A 13,947-nucleotide genomic window follows, 5' to 3' on the forward strand; every position below is an offset into this window, starting at 1 on the left:
ATAATGACAGGTCATTCAGCTAGTCATCAGCAATCTTTTAAATATCTTTACAGTGCATGTTTATCACACGAGGCATGCAAATTGACTGTTGCGTGAATCTAAATACACACGGTCCTTTGATATCTCCAAAGGCCCTCTGTCTTAACAGCACAGCGCTGGGAAAAACCACCACTGGACAAATCGTCAACCTCTTATCCAACGACGTCAACAAGTTTGATGAGGTAGGCGCTGAAAAGACACATTCAAGATATTTGCGTATCAAATGACACTGCTCAATAGCATACAGCTCTTCTCCCATCCTTCCACAGGTCACTATCTTTTTGCACTTCCTCTGGGTGGGTCCTCTACAAGCAGCGGCTGTGATGGTGTTGTTATGGTATGAGATCGGCCCATCATGCCTTGCAGGAATGGCCGTCCTGGTCTTCCTGATGCCTATACAGACTCTGTTTGGTCGCCTGTTCTCCTCTTTCAGGTACTGTACATGTACCATAATGTATCAATTCAAACTTTATTTGTCACGTGCTGAATACAACAAGTGTTGACCTTACTGTGAAATGCTTACTTACAAGCCCTTATCCAACAGTGCAGTTCAATAAGAGTTCAGAAAATATTTACCAAATAAACTAAAGTAAAAAATAAAATAAAAAAGTAACACAATAAAATAACAATAATGAAGCTATATACAGGGGTACCGGTACCGAGTCAGTGTGTGGGGGTACAGGTTATAGTCGAGGTAATTTGTACATGTAGGTAGTGGTAAAGTGATTGTGCATAGATAATTAACAGCGAGTAGCAGCAGTGTGAAAACAAATGGGGGTGGTGTGTGTGTCTGAACCAGTTTTGCTTTGGCGTTGTAAGTCGCTACGCATGTCACGTGTGGATACCTTGGCACTGTGAAAAAATAGTGGTGGAGAGACTTTGATGCCTTTTTGCTTTCATGCCAAGGGTTTTACAAACCTGTCTGGTTTATTACTGTATCCATGGGTGTGGTGTCCTGTTAGTCTGCTACAGTACTTGTTCCAGAGATGGGTTATTACTGTATCCATGGGTGTGGTGCCCTGTTAGTCTGCTACAGTACTTGTTCCAGATGGGTTATTACTGTATCCATGGGTGTGGTGCCCTGTTAGTCTGCTACAGTACTTGTTCCAGATGGGTTATTACTGTATCCATGGGTGTGGTGCCCTGTTAGTCTGCTACAGTACTTGTTCCAGATGGGTTATTACTGTATCCATGGGTGTGGTGCCCTGTTAGTCTGCTACAGTACTTGTTCCAGATGGGTTATTACTGTAAGTCCAGGTCTCTTCATTTAAGTGTAGATCAAGTGAGCTTTTGACCCCAGATGCTTCCTCTAGGCTGCGACATAGCCATGCCTCCTGACCGATCTACAAGGGTGATTCATAATTATGGCCCAGTTTGACCAAGCTTTAGTTTAAATACCAGCTGAAACTCTAAAATGAAAGTCAAAGGGATGAATGAAACATGAGTGTAAAATGAAACCCCCCCATGTCATCTGCTGAATGGCAAACATTGCACTGACTCAAATGCCTAGATAAAGTGATTTGTCTCTTACAATGTTTAGGGGCACAACCGCAGCCTTGACAGACAACAGAATACGCACGATGAATGAAGTGGTCTCTGGGATCCGGATCATCAAGATGTATGCCTGGGAGAAGCCTTTTGCAGCTCTGGTAGATGAAGTCAGAAGGTGAATTATATTTGATTGACTTATTTTGTGTTTGATTTACGATGATTGAGTCTGAATTGTATAGCTTGAAGTCATATTTGAACTATTCAAACTCTATCAGAACAGTTCTACCGTTTCCCAGTGCCAAATCAGCCCAATTTTGCAATATGCATTTGAAAGTGGATACTATCCCAACGCACAGTATTTCCACATGTTGAAGTTTGTGAGAATGGATGTCCTATTGCCTCTCAACCTTGTGCTATTGTATACATTAATTAAAGGCAGACTCAGCCATATGGTGAAGAAAGTAAACAGCATAGTGGGTCAAATTCCACAACTAAGAGCGTAGAAGCACGAGGCCCGACTTCTTTGCTGTTTTAGTCCCGTGGCCACTACGCTCTAACAGCAACAGCAAGAAACAAATCTGTACGCATGTGCAGATCCTGTGTGAGGGCGAAGTCTTGCATCGTGCTTATCTCATTATCTTGCGGGGCCGCTTTTGGCATCGTCATTTCGCTGAGTCTACCCTTAAGTCAGTCATAGTTAGCCTGGCCAGGCATGAGGACCCGAGCTAGTCAGAACCTGACAGTGTCCCGAGTTTGACTTTAAACGTGTTAGGTTAGTGTTTCTCAATCCTGGTCCTGGAGACTCAAAGGAACGCGCATTTTTGTGTGTGTGTGTGGGGGGGCTTTTCTTCGCTGAGACGTTGCATGCATAAACCAATGGTTGCGTGCCACTCATGGACAGTGCCGCCAGGCACCAGATTGCTAGGAGACATGATGAGGTTAGCTGATACGTAAAATACCTATTCTGTCATGCGCCAGAAACATCCGAGCAGAGGAACACAACCTTAGTTTTTTGCTGTAGAACTACACACCTGATTCTACTAATCAAGGGTTTGTTGAGTTTATTACTGGAATCGGGTGTGTAGTGCCAGGGAAGAAAAAAAACACTGTCAGATACCTAAACTAAAGACCTCTTATACCACACACAAGTACTCTCTTCATTCAACAGAATGCCATCTACTGCCACCACTCTCCCCACCACAACCTTAGTCCCCCTATTCTAAGAGGGAACGTTAGACATGATCAACACGTTTGTTCTAATATTATACTGTAGGCTAAACTCAAGAGGTCAACATCAGATTACATCAGATTTGTGACCTAGCAGCCTTCTGCTCCTTAGGCATGGAACTCACAGTACTGTAATATCTTTGTAGCAAAACAAACATCTGAAAACCTCTCCCTCTCCTTGTACTTTCAGGAAGGAGATCTCCAAGATCATGAAGAGCTCTTACCTGAGAGGCCTCAACATGGCCTCCTTCTTTGTGGCCAGCAAGATCATCGTCTTCATCACCTTCACTGTCTATGTGTTGATGGGGAACAGGATCTCTGCCAGCCGGGTATTTGTGGCCGTTTCTCTGTACGGGGCTGTGAGACTCACCGTCACCCTCTTCTTCCCCAATGCCGTAGAGAAGGTCTCTGAGGCTCTCATCAGCATCCGCAGGATCAAGGTAAACGCTCCTGGATTATATTTCCCCTAGCTGCAGATCTAGTGGTCAGCTTCCTCTTCCCCCAATCCTAGCGTTAACAGTTAGTAGGGGAAATGCAAAACTGACCCACGGTCAGTGTCTCAGGGCATCTTCACACTACACTAAAGTAAATGCACACAGGAATGAACTAGGTACAGCTGGTAAAGTTGAGCATGATACTGCTGTGATTGGACACCTGTAGGCTAGAGTACATCATTATCTGATGCTGTTATATTCCATTCAATGCAGTGGTGCAAGGTTTATTATGTGCCTAAAATGTGTGTGGCTGATCGCCTCATTCAGGGTTTTCTTCTTTTTTTTTCTCACAGAATTTTCTTATGTTGGAGGAAGTTGGTTCGGCGCAGGATCTTGGACTCCCTGTGGCAGAGAAGAAGGACTGTATGGTGGAAATAAAGGATTTAATCTGCTTCTGGAACAAGGTGGTGAAGCCAATTTCAGCATGGTTATTTTGACCAAGACTCGAGCTGTTTTGGCATCACCAGAAAATAGTGCATGTACAAGCCTGCACCGGGATTTGATACCATGCTCCCATCTGTTATTTACACTCTAAGCCAACCATACAACCCTCCTAGAAAACCACTAGCTTATCTCTTCAGTAAGGAGAGTTGACCTTAGATCTCAGGAAGGTGATGTCATGATGCAAATTACCAAGCAGTGTCTGCCTTGCTCCGTTGTACGTAGGCCTGACCTTGAATCTGTATGTGTACAGTAGCCTATGTACTGCAAGGATGTTGTTCACCCACTCATGTTCCTCTGTGGTCCCAACAGGCACTAGACTCTCCGACGTTGCAGAACCTGTCTTTCACTTTGAGGTCAGAGCAACTCCTGGCTGTCATTGGACCAGTCGGGGCTGGAAAGGTCTGACTTTTTGTACTGTGAAAAGCTCACTACAAGTTAGAGATGAAGATGCATACCGTATGTGTTACAGGGCATATGGGGTAGTATTACTCAAAAACCTGAGAATATATCAATGATTATAAGAGCAAGGGTATTACCTTGCCTGTGTTTTTGTTCTTGACAGCTGGCTATGCTGAAAGCTTGACCTTAATCTTCATTAAAGCCTTAAATGGGCAGTATGCCACTGCATTCCTTAATCGAATTACAATTTACTTTCCAATATTACTTTACACCTGGTAGTTGTACTGCTTAATGCCATATCTTAACTTCTGAGAGGCCCACGCAGAATGTTGCTGCAGGAATGAAAGGCAATTGAGGAGCAATAATATTCTGTGTGCGAGCCTCATTTCTTTATCCAAGTATTATATTTTGCACTGTCCCGGTTATCTCAATTGTGGGATGTGCATATCACCCTCTTTTTCTACATGTCTTTAATAACTTATCTCATATCTTAGTCCTCTCTACTCAGCACCATCCTGGGGGAGCTGACCCCGGATAAGGGCGTGGTCAAGTTCAAAGGCGAACTGACCTATGCGTCCCAGCAGCCCTGGATTTTCCCAGGGACCATCAGGAGTAACATCCTGTTTGGCAAAGCGCTCCACCCTCAGAAGTATGAGAGGGTCCTCCGAGCCTGCGCCCTCAAGAGAGTAAGACTCTCATTGACAAATATCTACCGTCTGAATCGTTGCCTTTCTAGATGCAATATATCACGATAAACGTTCTGTGCACTGTGTGAATGTGATTGATTCCCCGTGATAAGTGTCGTAGTCTGCTACTGTTTTGTATGTGTAGGACATGGAGCTGCTGCCTGATGGGGACCTGGAGGTGATAGGGGACAGAGGAGCCACCCTCAGCGGGGGACAGAAGGCCCGGGTCAGCCTGGCCAGGTACGTCTCTCTCTCTGTCCAATAGCAGTAGTGGAACACATCCACTTTATATTACAAATTGGGCCAAGCGTTTTCCCTAGCCAGGTCATAGGGTCAGGAAAACGGATTTTTGCTGTAATTATAACATGCGTTGTTTTACGTTAAACTTGTATTATAGCTGTGTGTCACTGGTTAAAGTGAATGAAGCTGTGTGTGTGTGTCCTTCCATCCCAGAGCAGTGTACCAGGATGCTGATATCTACCTGCTGGATGACCCTCTCAGTGCTGTGGATGCTGAGGTGGGGAAACACCTCTTTGAGCAGTAAGTCCTTGAGCAGCTGGAAGCATTCCCACTAGCACAGCATCGCTCCCACATGCATTTTGAATACTTTGACGAAACCAGTAAGCTATTTCTAACTGTTTGTTGTGCTGCTATATGTCTACCTGCCTAGGTGTATCTGTGGCCTGTTGCGGAAGAAGCCGCGCATCCTTGTCACCCACCAGCTGCAGTACCTGAAGGCTGCAGACCAGATCCTAGTTCTGAAGGAAGTGAGTGTGTCTGTGTGTATGCGTACGGGCGGCTCAAATGCTGTACCATACCATCTCTATTCATGGGTTGCACATTTAGTCACTATTGTTTGTTTTTGTTTTTTTTACATTTAAGGATGACTCCCGGCTGAGAGTTCTACTCAGTGCATATCAATGTCATCGTGTTTTCAGGCCACTAGTGTAATTTAGACGAAACAGTCATAAGCCCCTGTTCAGAATGGCTGGGCATCTCTGGACTGGCTGGACAAGCATTTCGCTACACTCGCATTAACATCTGCTAACCATGTGTATGTGTGACAAATAACATTTGATTTGACTTTTGGGCACCAATATGGCTGCGGTGTCTGTAGAACATTCATAACAATGGCAGTGACGCGGCGGAGGTAAAACCATGAATAGCACAACTTGGTAAACACACCTCAGAGGGCTGACTTAAGAACTTTCTTTCTAGGGTCACATGGTGGCGCGGGGTACGTTCACAGAACTCCAGGGCTCTGGATTAGACTTCACCTCGCTGCTGAAAAAGGATGAGGAGGACGAGGAGGAGGGGAAGGGGGAGCCTGCCCCAGGCACACTCACCGGCTCCCCACACACCCTATCCCAGAGCTCTATGCCCTCCCTCTCCTCCTCCATGCATTCTGTGATGGAGGGAGTGGACCAACCAGAGGTGGGTAACAGTGTAGTAACACCCTCCCTCCACACATTTCTGTCTGATCCCCTGGGAGAGCACACACCTTCCTATTCTGTCTTGTTTGCCAGAAGAATGACAGGGGATCATATCTGAGGTAGCGTTCCAAATGACAGCCTATTCCCTATTTGGTGCACTACTTTTGACCAAAGCCCATACTTTTGACCATTGCTCATGGTCCAGCCTCTTCGCTGAGGCACCTGGGAGTCCTATCGCAGAGAAGGAAACGAAGAACCTGATTGAGAGGCAGACGTGGAGGCATCTTAGTGAGATTGAGATGCCTCCATTGCCAAGCATGCTACTCGAAAAATGTTCAAACATTGAACAAATTGACCAATTGAGAGCGAGGATCTCCTTCCAGAGGGACATCCGATTTGGCCTTCCTCCTACATCCAAATGGATTATATACAACCAGCGGGGTTTACAGTTCATTGAGCGAATTAGGAAACTGACTTTCTGGCAAGAACAAAGGTGGTGGCATCTGCTTTATTACCAATAACAAGTGGTGTGATGGGAAAACATACAGGAACTTGCAAGCTTCTCCACGGTTTTGTATATATAATCCCGCCTTCAAACGAAGACTTGAGGGAAGTTCTGGTGGTCGTGTCTGTTTTAAAATGCTGGTCTGACCGGTCAGAATCCATGCTCCATGACTGTTTTGATCACATGGACTGGAATATGTTCCGGGGTGCCTCTGGGGACTAAATCAATGAATACACAGAGTCACCGGATTCATAGGAAAAAGTGCATAAATATGATACCGATGGTTTCTTTCAAAAACCGTGGCTTGATGGCAACCTTGTAGGGGGAAAAGGAGAGCAATGCTGCTCATGAACACGGCAAGGAGACCGGGGACCATTGCATGTATAAATAGTACAAATATGGCCAATGTAGATCGAACAAGATAGAGAGACACAAGTATAGAGACATAGTGGTGGAGCAATTCAGCGGGTCGGACATGAGGCGTATGTGGCAGGAGCTTCTAACGATCATGAACGCCGCCCTAACGCATGAACTAAACGCCTCCCGCGTCGAGCATAACGGCTCTGAACTGCTGAGGAGAGCCCCTGAGGACAAAGAGGGGTACGTCCTCACGGTCTCCACAGAGGATGTATGGAAGTGTTAACCCTCGCAAGGCTGTCAGCCTAAATGGTATTCCTAGCTGCGGCCTCAGAGTATGTGCAGACCAGCTAGCTGTTGTGTTTTCTGAAAAATTCTCTCTGTAGTTCAGGCTATTATCCCCACCTTCTTCAAGATGTCCACTATCATCCCCATGCCCAAGAAAGAGAATGTAACTGAACTGAATTAATACTGACCCGTAGCAATCATTTCTGTCGTCATGAAGTGCTTTGAGAGGCTAGTCAAAGACCACATCACCTCCTCCCTCCCAGACACACTCGACCCTCTCCCTGACAGATCCACAGACAGTACAATCGCAATTACACTGCCTTTACCCACCCGGACAAAAGGAATGGATGTGTGAGGACGCTTTTCATCGACTATACCTCGGCCTTCAATACAATAGTGCCCTCTAAGCTCCTCACAAAGCTCACAACCCTGGGACTGAACTCCTTCCTATGCAACTGGGTCCTGGACTTCCTGATGGGCTGCCCCCAGGCAGTGAAGGTTGGCAGCATTACCTCCTCCACACTGATCCTCAACACGGGGGCCCCACAAGGGTGCGTCCTCAGTCCCCCTCTTGTACTCCCTCTATACCCAAGACTGCGTAGCCTCACAGTTCCAATTCCAAGTTCGCTGACGACACAACGGTAGTAGGCATGATCACCAACAACAACTAGAAGGCTACAGAGGAGTTAGGCACTCTGACGACATGGTGCCAGGTAAACAACCTCTCCCTCAACATCAGCAAAACAAAGGAGCGGATTGTTGCCATCAGGAGGAAACAGGTTGGACACGCCCCCATCCTCATCAATGGGGCCACTGTGGAGACCGTCAAAACCCTTCAAGTTCCTCTCCATACCCATCTCCGAGCTGAAATGGTCAAACCACAGACACCATGGTGAAGAAGGCACGGCAGTGACTCGGCCTGTCCCCGAGGGCCCACAGTGTTCTACAGGAGCACCATCGAGAACATACTGTTGGGCTGCATCACGGCCTGGTACGGCAACTCCACTGCCACTGACCGCAAGACTCTACAGAGGGTGGTAATGCTCAGCCGAACGCACCTTTCTCAGGAGGGCCAAGAAGATCATCAAGGACCTCAGCCACCCGAGCCACAGCCTGTTCTCTCCGCTTCCATCACTCAGACGCAGGCAGTATAGGAGTATCATGGCAAGCTGTCAGACTGGCCAATAGCTTCTACCCCCAGACCATCAGGCTGCTGAATAGCCATGAGACAGCTACCTGCTTCTCTTCCCCCTCCATCCCCCTGACTTCCTACCCCTCATTCACTTCTTTTCTTTTACCTGCACTCAGAGCATAAGAATTTCACTGTACCATGCGACTACATCTGATACTCTGTGACTAAAACTCATCTAATCTGCTGTAGTTAAAACATTTGTCTGCTGCTTCCTCTTTTCTCCCACTAGAGAGCAGTAGATGGTTTCACTTGCTCTACCATCAGTGGGCCGACATCAGGGATCCCCAACTGGCGGGCAGTCTTGGCCCGCGGGTAGTTTTATTTGGCCTCCCAAAAATAAAAAAAGTCTAATTTTTGTTGGACATAACAGGCTGTAAAAACACCAGCAAATCAGCTCCAAGGGATTTTAGTTCCAAAGTATTCCCACGCATAATAGAGATCTATGTGATACCTTTGTAAGCGAAGAAAGGTTTGAAATTGTTTCAGTCAAATATTGTAACTTGTTAATCTTCTTGCGGTCAATTTGCGGTCCACAAGTTATTTCTAATTATGTTCTGGTCCCCTGATCATCTGCTCAAGAAAATAATTGTCACGTGGCTGAGTCTTTTTGATTGTTACTCTGTAGATGTAGTCCAGGAATAATCATTTGCATGACTATTTGTGTGTGTTTTTAGCCAGTGCAACATGTGTTGGAGGAGAGTCGTTCAGAGGGAACCATCGGTCTCCATCTTTATCTGAAGTACTTCAGAGCAGGTGCTAACGTCCTGGTTCTCCTGGCCCTAGTTTTCCTTAACCTGCTGGCACATGTGAGTGGCTTTACACTACAACACAGTGAAGGTATTTTAATGTAGCGATAAAACAAAAATCACAAGTTGGCTATTGAACATTTTCTAACATACTGTAGGAGATCAATGTGATTGTAAGGAATAATGTGGAAGGTAGAACTAATGTGCTTTTTCATTATATATTTTCAAGATCACATATATTCTACAGGATTGGTGGCTTGCTTACTGGTGAGAAATTCTATGTTTTGATTCCGTTAATACCTAAGTTCAGTTGCTGAATTTGTCCCCAAAAATGATCTTGAGTTAACATCATAACCTGTTTGCTTACAAATGAATGAAATAATTGGTCAGAACCGTTTGAGCGCTCGTGGTTGATTTGGTCTTATGAAATACCATTGTTTTTATGATCCCGATCGATGGCGTTTTTGTTGACTTTGATGTGTTGCCGTTCAGGCTGACCTTTTATCCCAGGTTAGGAACATATTGCTTTGTACCCTGCCTCCAGATTTCTGCTTTCTTCTATTGATGACTTTGTGGCTTTGATTCCTCTGTGCCGAGCAGGGCCTCTGAACAGGAGCATCTCAATGTGACGGAGCCCATCCACAATGGCAGCAGTGCCACTCAGCAGCTGGACCTTGACCTTTACTTGGGTGTTTACGCAGGTGAGGCACAATGAGCTCAGCTCCCTTTGTCTGCCACTGAGGCTCCGCACAACCCAGCCATTCACTGAACACATCCCCGGGCTTTGGCTGGAGCCCAAGGCCTTCAAGGCCCAGTGTCTGTACTCTGTGTGTACGGGCCTCAGCTGCTAGGGAAGATAGGAGTGTTTTTCTTGTCTTCAAGAGTTGGATTGCTCTTAGGTCTGATGTGATTGTCTTCCCATGACTCCCTCGCCTCTTCAGTTTTCCCCTCAGCCTGTGTTCGCAATCACTATTGGCAGCTCAGCCTTCAAGAATAAAAAGTGAATCACTGAGGGAGAGATTGTAGTGGAATCTAGCCCCATTTGGAGTTTTCAGTTCCAACAATGGTGCAGTGAAGTGAACAGTTGACCTGCTTGGAGAGGGGGAAAGTACTAATGTACTCTCCTGATGTATTTGTATCTTTTTGTACCCTGTTCTGTTTGTGTATAGGTTTAACAGGGGCCACCATCGTATTTGGCTTCCTGCGTAGTCTTGTGTTCTTCAACGTCCTGGTGAACTCAGCCCAGACCCTCCACAACCGCATGTTCACCGCCATCCTCCGCACCCCTGTCCGCTTCTTCGACATCAATCCCATTGGTAAGGGGCCCAGCCATCTCCATGTGTACATTTCTTCAAGGACACACAGTATAACCACATGCGTTTTTTAACCACAACGGGCCAGTTAATGTTTCAAGGCGAGATGCCATCCTCACCTGTTTAGTGTCAAAAGTACAGTCGGTTTGCTTACATTTGAGTCCTCTTAAATAACCATTCTGCCCACTAGAGTGCAGACTATTCCTGGGACATCAGTTTCTGTATTGGCTTACATATACAGTAGGCTAGATGCTCACCTATGTCTGTCCCCGCTTAACAACAGCTCTCCACTGAGGTAAACACAAAAACAGCTTTTAGACAATTGATTCATATCTGTTTTAAAATTCCAAATGTTTGATTTGTTTCAGAAATCAAATACATGCACTATTCTTAGTAATACTGTGTTATTAATCAATCTAAAGAAATCGTTCACGTAGTAATATACCTGCTAGATATGGTTACACTTCCTGGGTGACTATCACAAGCTTATCTGGACTTTAAAGAGCCACTTGTTAGTTATATGGGTACTGTTTAGGGGTTAAGGACAATGCTGTCTATTTGGAACATCCCAGAGTTGATTTTTGTTTCCAAGAACTGCTTCATATAAACTGTAATCATAAAACCAATCACCCAAGAGTTAAATTGTGAGTCAAAATGCATGTGAAATAAGTCTGTGCTTAGGTGTGACGTCTTTTGAAATGACTGAGAAGAGGGTTATCTATTAACCGTGAGCGCGAACCAAAAAGCAAACAATGATATTGAATGAATACTGTTTGCTCTAGGTCTTGGACAGAGTCTGGTATTTGAACGTGAGAGCTGAGCAAATACAAGGCCAGTTGAACTGTATCAGAAATCTTTGTTTATTTAATTAGCTTTGTAGGCTGTAGCTGTTTGGACAGAGTGGAGTGGGCAGATGGACATGATTTTAAAACACCACAACTAAGATGACCCACTCTAAAGGACACTTCCTCCTTATCTTCATGTAACAAGGCTGCTTCACAATACGGCTCCGTTAAAAAGATTGTTTCAACAAGTCTACCTGAAATTGTTCAAATTGATTCTTCCCCATTTTAAATTTGACAATTCATCTGAAAGTTGTTGATGTTTCTGTGGTAAATATATATTTTCTCATTTCCCTTTTTTCATTCATAATCCAGGTCAAATATCATGGGCCACTTTGATAACTACTCTTTTTCTATGCCATTGTTCACCTGTCGGCACATAATTACTCGGGCTAATCTCTCCATAGTGACATGCATGTACAGCACAATCAGCACGGTTGGGCATTTTCAGCATGAAGGAAACTTATCAGTAGAATGAGTCATAATAAGATGGTAGCAAAACTACAAGTATGATTTGAGGGTGCTTTTTTTGGTAGCGTTGTGGTTTCTGCAATAGTGTGTGTGTGTGTAGTGATGCAGGTTTCTTTAGGACGTTGCGTTTGGAGCAAACAGTGTGGGTCTGAATCTTTGGGTTTTGTTCTTGCTGCTGCCTTTCTTTTGTGTGCTCGTCTACCTGACAGCTTATCTGGGCGTGTACCTCCCTGGTAATCTACACATAGGAGGAGCACAAACAGTTTGAATAATGGAATCATCTGTTTAATAGCGCAGTGAAGGAGAGGCTTAACAGATGCTGCTATCTGATTGCTGTTGTGTTGCTATCAGTAACCATTGATGGACCGGTCCAATCCTTCCAGCTTCAGCCCTAGACTGGAAAACACTCCAGTATGTCTGACTGGATTCAGATCAGACACAACCTTTTTCTATTAGAATATAGGTATATAGGTTCTCCTGTGGTCTTGCACCCCCCCCCCCTAAAAAAAAATGCTATTGACAACCTATCAAACCACCGCAACATATCTCTGCCTTTTTGAATGTCATTTCTAAGGTTTGTCTTTATCTGTTATGAAGTCTTCTGAATCCTGCTGTACTTTTCTCATGCTGTAATTGTGAAGCAGGTACTCCCCTTGAATTAATAGAACAGACGATAGACAGAGCTATTGTCATCAGGGGTATTGTCAGCGCTGGTATTACTGTGTCTCTCGCTGTTGTTTTCTCTCCCAGACTTGGTCTGTGTGACTTTCCCTTGTGTTGCCAACAAAGTGTGAGTGATGCCGGCGTTGTTAAGGATTTGACAACTGTTTACACTTGTAAGTGATGTGTGCTGCTGCTGTGTTTGATATGTTGTTGGCTGACATACCGTCTTACTGGGAGTTAAACATTACCACTGCACAGAAGTCTGTCTTGCGATAGATGTGGTTTGTATAACAATTGAACTAATCAATGGCGGATTATGATTGATGGATAGCTATTGTAGCTCTGCAATACTGTTTGGCTAAATGACTTGGTCTGCCTTTTTTCGTATTGTACAAAGTTATTGGATTGTTTGACAATCTTACGACGTCTCGATGGATTTAGTCGGTTATGATTCATAAAGCGACATTTGAACTTTCACCGAACGTCCAGATATAACGCGCTAGATTTGTTTTTCCAATATGATACTTATGAACATGTTTTGTGATTTAAAAAAAAAATAATCACTGCTCAACCTGATCTCTTCCATTGAAATCAGCATCATAGAGCAGTGGATGTGTTGAGCTGATGTTGATCCCTTTAATTTAGTGTCGTTGAGTGTGCTATAACGTCCCCCTCGCCCTGGCCGATCAGCACAGTTCCATAGTGAGGTACCAACGGTCATCAGGCAACACACACTCATGTAAATATACATACACACACACACACTCCCCTTTTAACCTCTACCCTCACTTATCAAGATAGTTCACCTCAGCGCCAGGTGTCAGTGTCTGTTGACACAGGGAAACGTCAATACAATGTCTATGTAACGACGGGACAATCTAATTGTGTCTACGGAGGCAATGTTTTTAATGTCTATATTTGTGGCTCCAGTATCGGTGTATGAGAGAAGTGGTGAAAGTGCTGCAGAGAGGACGATGATATCGGAGTGTGCAAATTGAATGTGGAGATGGAGCCATGTGTGTGTGTGCAGTGTGGCTGATATAGCTCCCCTTCGCTCACCACTTCCACTATTTAATTGCATGAAAGGGAAGTGGAGGAGATTGCAGGACCCTGGCGGTGTGAGCGGAGAGAATGGATTTAGAATGTATTAGTATTGGCAGCAAGGTGCCGGCGGTGGGGTGGGGAGGTGGCCCCGGCCCCCAGGTCTCTGGGCCTTCGCAAGAGTTCAGGTGAGTTGTAGCCCACCACCTCAGCAGCCTCCAGCCCCAGCAGCAGTCAGCCCGCTCCCCAATTCCCCTGCATTATCGCTTCCGCCTCAGTGAAAGGCCGGCCCAACAGCAGCGGGGCCCACACATGG

General features: G+C 45.2%; 1 protein-coding gene across 4 annotated transcripts in view; it reads left to right on the forward strand.

Annotated features, from left to right (window-relative positions):
• Nucleotides 1-13,947, forward strand: part of LOC112237215 (ATP-binding cassette sub-family C member 4) — a 50,672-nt gene that overhangs the window by 2,085 nt on the left and 34,640 nt on the right. For all 4 annotated transcript variants that reach the window (XR_002951384.2, XM_042317960.1, XM_042317948.1 and 1 more), the window contains exons 5-19: nucleotides 132-221; nucleotides 309-472; nucleotides 1,580-1,705; nucleotides 2,948-3,197; nucleotides 3,545-3,655; nucleotides 4,005-4,094; nucleotides 4,589-4,780; nucleotides 4,926-5,020; nucleotides 5,234-5,320; nucleotides 5,451-5,547; nucleotides 5,999-6,214; nucleotides 9,230-9,361; nucleotides 9,531-9,568; nucleotides 9,902-10,002; nucleotides 10,471-10,617. Coding sequence is in view for 3 of the 4 variants with exons in the window: in XM_042317960.1 (XP_042173894.1) it covers nucleotides 132-221; nucleotides 309-472; nucleotides 1,580-1,705; nucleotides 2,948-3,197; nucleotides 3,545-3,655; nucleotides 4,005-4,094; nucleotides 4,589-4,780; nucleotides 4,926-5,020; nucleotides 5,234-5,320; nucleotides 5,451-5,547; nucleotides 5,999-6,214; nucleotides 9,230-9,361; nucleotides 9,531-9,568; nucleotides 9,902-10,002; nucleotides 10,471-10,617 (1,936 nt within the window). In the remaining variant the exon portion in view is untranslated. The remainder of the gene's footprint in view (nucleotides 1-131; nucleotides 222-308; nucleotides 473-1,579; nucleotides 1,706-2,947; nucleotides 3,198-3,544; nucleotides 3,656-4,004; nucleotides 4,095-4,588; nucleotides 4,781-4,925; nucleotides 5,021-5,233; nucleotides 5,321-5,450; nucleotides 5,548-5,998; nucleotides 6,215-9,229; nucleotides 9,362-9,530; nucleotides 9,569-9,901; nucleotides 10,003-10,470; nucleotides 10,618-13,947) is intronic.

This window comes from Oncorhynchus tshawytscha, linkage group LG03, assembly GCF_018296145.1.
Source record: "Oncorhynchus tshawytscha isolate Ot180627B linkage group LG03, Otsh_v2.0, whole genome shotgun sequence".
Classification (NCBI taxonomy): domain Eukaryota; kingdom Metazoa; phylum Chordata; class Actinopteri; order Salmoniformes; family Salmonidae; genus Oncorhynchus; species Oncorhynchus tshawytscha.